We start from the raw sequence: 5,619 nt of genomic DNA, 5'->3' as shown, positions 1-5,619 counted from the left end.
TGACTGTTTCAAAGGATAAAGAAGCAGTAAGATATTCAGACATTCAACTTGCACTCTCTATCCACATATAGCCTCCCCAGTATTGACTTTAATGTCTAACTGGCTCCATCTTGGGTGCATGTATTTATGGATGTTGATATAATTCCCCACAATTATTCCAATAAGCAAAACGTTTTTAGGTAAGAAAAATTACATGAAGAGTTACATTCATTCTTTACTATTTATTTATTTAAAATGTTATATATGCTTAGATCTTAGTTACTAAGTACTGTTTTATGCTAAAAGTAGTTGGAGTTCCTTAGAGAAATGACTGGAATAAAGAAAATACCAGATAAACCCATAATATCTGGAGGGATAGAAAGTAAGGAAGTGCTCAAAATATAACGCAGACAGGTCAGAAAAATTATGGGAGCTAGCTCTAAGGGGTTCTATATGGTCAAATCTGGAACAATTTGAACATCAAAATAATGAATAATAGAATACATGAGATTCTAGATGTCATATTGATTCAAATAAATAAATGAAAAGTAAATGAGGAAGGAAAATCTCATATTTACAGAAGAATGCAATCTTTTAAACATAGAATAATTGAGTTAAAAATTACCATTTACAACTATCATAGTAATAATAGGTTAGAGCAAGAATTATTTTAATGCTAAAATTTGTGATTGAAAGTATGACAGAGTGGTTATTTAAATAGTCTGAGAGTATCACCCCACAAACAATGTATAAATTACAAAGAGAAAAATAATAATTGCACAGTGGGGAGACCCAGCAGGCAAATAACCAAATTATTGCAGTTTACATCATCAATATTGGGAAAAGTTGGCATCTTGTGACTCCTGATATAATTCACTAAGAAGGAGACAATATTATCTCTGTGGTATCCCTATGCATAACCTGAGTGTAATCATGAGGACACATCGGATAAATCCAATGAGAGGATGCCATGGGCCAGCTATAGATTAAAACCCAGTCCAGCCCAGGGTTTGGAGCCCCTTGCAGTGCTTTCCTATGGCTAAACATGGTGTTATTTTCATCAAAGGGGAAGAGTAGATCACAAAGCCACCCAAAGCTGGCTTGCATTTACGTTATACATTCCCTTCTGACACCATATCAAGAACTTGCTTCAAGGTTGGATACATTCTAGAAATACTTTTTCCAGAAAAGAAACAACCACTTCCTGTTTTATATTTCCTTTTAGTAAGTGGGAACTTTAAAGGCATTAAAGAGAAACATAGCAACTTTATTTTGTAATGTCTTTAGCTTCTGTCAGTTTAAATTAAGCCCATGATGGGCGGCTGGCGGGCAAGATGGCGGAGGCCGAGCCACAGGCGCTGCCGCCCCCGGGCACTCCAAGCCGGCACGAAAAGAGCCTGGGACTACTCACCACCAAGTTCGTGTCGCTTCTGCAGGAGGCCAAGGACGATGTGCTTGACCTCAAGCTGGCAGCTGACACCCTAGCTGTACGCCAGAAGCGCCGGATTTATGACATTACCAATGTTTTGGAAGGTATCGGACTGATCGAGAAAAAGTCCAAGAACAGCATCCAGTGGAAGCTCAAGGGTGTGGGGCCTGGCTGCAATACCCAGGAGATTGCCGACAAGCTGATTGAGCTCGAGGCAGAGATCGAGGAGCTGCAAGAGCGGGAGCAAGAACTAGAGCAGCACGAGGTGTGGGTGCAGCAGAGCATCCGGAATGTCACAGAGGACGTGCAGAACAGCTGTTTGGCCTATGTCACTCATGAGGACATCTGCAGATGCTTTGCTGGAGATACCCTCTTGGCCATCCGGGCCCCATCAGGCACCAGCCTGGAGGTGCCCATCCCAGAGGGTCTCAATGGGCAGAAGTAGTACCAGATTCACCTGAAGAGTGTGAGTGGCCCCATTGAGGTTCTGCTGGTGAAGAAGGAGGCATGGAGCTCACCACCTGTGGCTGTGCCTGTGCCACCACCTGAAGATCTGCTCCAGAGTCCACCTGCTGTTTCTACGCCTCCACCTCTGCCCAAGCCTACCCTTGCTCAGTCCCAGGAAGCCTCACGTCCAAATAGTCCTCAGCTCACTCCCACTCCTGTCCCTGGTAGCACAGAAGTCCAGGGGATGGCCAGCCCAGCAGCTGAGATCACAGTGAGTGGTGGCCCTGGAACTAATAGCAAAGACAGTGCTGAGCTCAGTTCACTCCCACTGGGCCCGACAGCACTGGACACCCGGCCACTGCAGTCTTCTGCCTTGCTGGACAGCAGCAGCAGCAGTAGCAATAGCAGTAACAGCAGCAGCAGTAGCAGTAACAGCAGCAGTTCATCTGGACCCAATCCTTCTACCTCCTTTGAGCCCATCAAGGCAGACCCCACAGGCATTTTGGAACTCCCCAAAGAGCTGTCAGAAATCTTTGATCCCACACGAGAGTGCATGAGCTCAGAGCTGCTGGAGGAGTTGATGTCCTCAGAAGTGTTTGCCCCCCTGCTCCGTCTTTCTCCACCCCCCCGGAGACCACGATTACATATACAACCTGGATGAGAGTGAAGGTGTCTGTGACCTCTTTGATGTGCCTGTTCTCAACCTCTAATTGACAGGGACATGTCCTGTGTGGCTGGGACCCAGACTGACTTGGGGGTTGCCTGGGGACCTCCCCAACCTAACCCCTACATAGCTTGAGAGCCACAGACACCTGGCTTCTCCAGCCTCCCCTCACTGCACAGTTCTGGCCACAGCTCCCGCTCCTACTCTGGCACCTCTACTGTGCTCGCAGAGCAGGGGAATGGGGCTCAGCCCCCACCACTGTGGAGCCAAAGTGTTTGCTTCTCCTTTTCTGTGGCCTTCCCAAGCCCAGGCTCAGCTGCCACCCAGTGGCACAGAACCGAAGAGCCGCCATTGCCCCCCCTCACCCGTAGGGCAGCTTGTCCAGCCTCACTATCTTGCTCACGTGCCAGCTCCTTCCCCTAGGAGGGAAGGGTTGGGTGGAGCTGGACACGTGCCGACACCACCCCTAGCTTCCTTCACTGTCCCCTACCCCCGACCCTCTAGCACCTCCTGGCCCTCTAACGTGCCCCCTTCTGGGCCTTTAGCCCTAGGACCTGCAGGTGGTGGGAGTGGCTACCAAGAAGGAACAGAAGTCTCTGGTGAGGAGTCTGGGTGGTCCAGCCCTGAGGATTGGCCCGACCTCCTGTTGCCCCATAACCTCCTCTTCATTTCTGCTTATTCATTTACCCTCATTTAGAGCCATTTGCAGAGATTTAGAAAGATTTACAGTAACGAATGGATTCCTATATAAAGATTATTTTTATACTTTTTGCAGCAAAAGGAAATTGTAATATTTGTACAGTGTCCAAGTGAATAAAAACCATGCCTAAGGCAAAATAAATAAATAAATAAATAAATAAATAAATTAAGCCCATGATATCTGAGCACAATTTCCTACATTTAATAATACATAAAGCAAGATAATTAAAAGGTATGCATGCATGCTGGGAGAAAAACGCTTTTGAGTAAAACACTTACTTTAATCTCTGCCTCTGTTGATGAAATATAGTGAAACCAAGCTACTAAAAGAAAAAAGAAAAAAAAAGGACAATGGCAGGAACTATTCCTCACATTGGCTGTTTCTTCTGAGCCTCAGACTTCCAAATCCAATGATTTATTGGACATTTCCACTTGGAAGTCCTTAAAGTAGACTTCAAAGGACAACATTCAAAACCACTCAGCACCAGAGCCCCAAAAACCTGCTGTGTCCCTCACTTTAGGATTGAGAACACCATCAGTCCAGTAACTTGAGAGTCATCCTTGACTTCTTCTCTCCCTCAGTACAACCACCAACATATACATGCACTCATACGCACATGCATATACACACACACACAGGCAAACACATACATATCCAATCGAGCTCCACATCCAGTCGTCTCTACTTCCTATTCAGTGGTCTCCAAGCCCACTGCTACCACCTCATCCAAACCATCTGGACCACTTCAACAGCATCCTAACTGCTTTCTCTGCTCCCAGTTTTCCCATTTCCAATTCATTCTCCAGTCAAATTCAGAGTGATCTGTTTAAAACGCAAAAGTGATCATGCCATTTCCTGTTTTAAAACATCACTAGCCTTTCCTTAGAAAATAATTGAGATAAATCCATTTTCCCTTTTATTGATAAGCCCTACTTCTCCAGTATCAGTCTTCATTAATCCTACCCATTTGCCTTCTACAGAATACTCAGGTTGACTTTTGGTTCCTCCAACATACCATACTAGAACCCACCTAAAATTCTATTACTCACTGTTAGACTTCTTTTAAATCCCAGTTAACCTGCCCCTTCAAGTCTGTGAGTCCTTCTCACATGCTCTCATTGTATGCTAGATACATCCCAACCAGAAGACACATATACTGAAGGTGCCTGTCTCCTTAATATATTCCCCACTAGATTATACATTCTTTGGAGGATTATACATCTTATGTTCCTTTTCAAATACCCAGAAGCTGGCACACAGTAAACACTGAGTGGGAAAGGAAGGGGAGGGGTGGGGAGGGGGAGAGGAAGGGAGGGGGAGAGGGAAGGGAGGGGGAGAGGGGAAGGGAGGGGGAGAGGGGAAGGAAGGGGGAGAGGGGAAGGGAAGGGGAGAAGGGAAGGGAGGGGGAGAGGGGAAGGGAGGGGGAGAGGGGAAGGGAGGGGGAGAGGGGAAGGGAGGGGGAGAGGGGAACGGAGGGGTGGAAAAAAGAAGAGTTATGGATGTCTCTTTAGTTAGTCCTTATGAGACAGTGCCCTAGCTGTGTATTTAGGGACAGGGATTCCTTTAGTACTGATGTTCCCTCACTCAAAGATAGTAGGACAAGTCCCCTTGGGTGTTCCATGGTTATAGGATCAGGGAGATCTTTACCCTGATCCATTTCAAATATCTCACTCAGTTCTTCTGGGACCAGAGGCTTACACTGATAAGATGATTGCCCCATACTAAAGTGTAAGTGCTTTGAAGGCAAAATTCGTATCTAATTCATCTTTGCAGTTCCACAGCACACAGTATAATGTCCTCCACAAGAAAGGTATTTAACACATATTTGTTGAATGAATTAATGAATGACTGAGAAGCCAGAATTAAACCTACAAATGGATCTTTAAAGGTTCATGGCTTGGACCTCCCTAACACAGTGGCACTGCTACTGTTTTCAGTTTGCCTGAAAAGCCGACACATTTGCCGGTCACCTGAGTTCTCACCATTCTGGCACTGAGCTGATCCCAATTACTGGAAGCCATAGGATGGGCGGCAAACTTTCTGGGCAATAAAGGAAGTCAGGTCAGTAGGCACCAGAAGCCTTGACCTCTAAATTCTCAAATGATTCCTTCCTTATACAGAACAAGCAAAATGCACAAATACTCTTTCACTGATTATCAGAGTTCCTGGGGCAACTGAGGCTGTGGGTGAAAAAAGATTTGGGGCCCACTGTAGAAGGCAGCTAGAGTCTATATGTTTAACTTAGCATTGCAGAACATTTTATTTTAAGCCAGTGTATAATTAGAGAGCCTGCCATGAAAATGAGCGGTTTTGTTTATTTATTATGTAAGTATGCCTTTTATTAAAACGACTTTGTGAAAATCTAATTGCCACTACGGTAATATAGCATAGCAGTCCCTT

At 45.4% G+C, this 5,619-nt stretch overlaps 1 protein-coding gene across 1 annotated transcript; it reads left to right on the top strand.

Annotated features, from left to right (window-relative positions):
- Positions 1-1,313: 1,313 nt before the first annotated feature.
- On the top strand, positions 1,314-2,874 carry LOC105730594 (transcription factor E2F4-like). The gene is given in 2 exon segments (XM_064372853.1): positions 1,314-2,477; positions 2,479-2,874. Coding segments are annotated over 2 exon segments (1,251 nt in total). The 3' UTR covers positions 2,566-2,874.
- Positions 2,875-5,619: the final 2,745 nt, after the last annotated feature.

The sequence above is a fragment of the Aotus nancymaae genome, unplaced genomic scaffold (genome assembly GCF_030222135.1).
Source record: "Aotus nancymaae isolate 86718 unplaced genomic scaffold, 86718_ANA_hifiasm-v0.15.2.pri h1tg000008l, whole genome shotgun sequence".
NCBI classification, from domain to species: domain Eukaryota; kingdom Metazoa; phylum Chordata; class Mammalia; order Primates; family Aotidae; genus Aotus; species Aotus nancymaae.
Note: the sequence above shows the minus strand (reverse complement) of the source record. Positions and strands in the feature narration are given on the sequence as shown.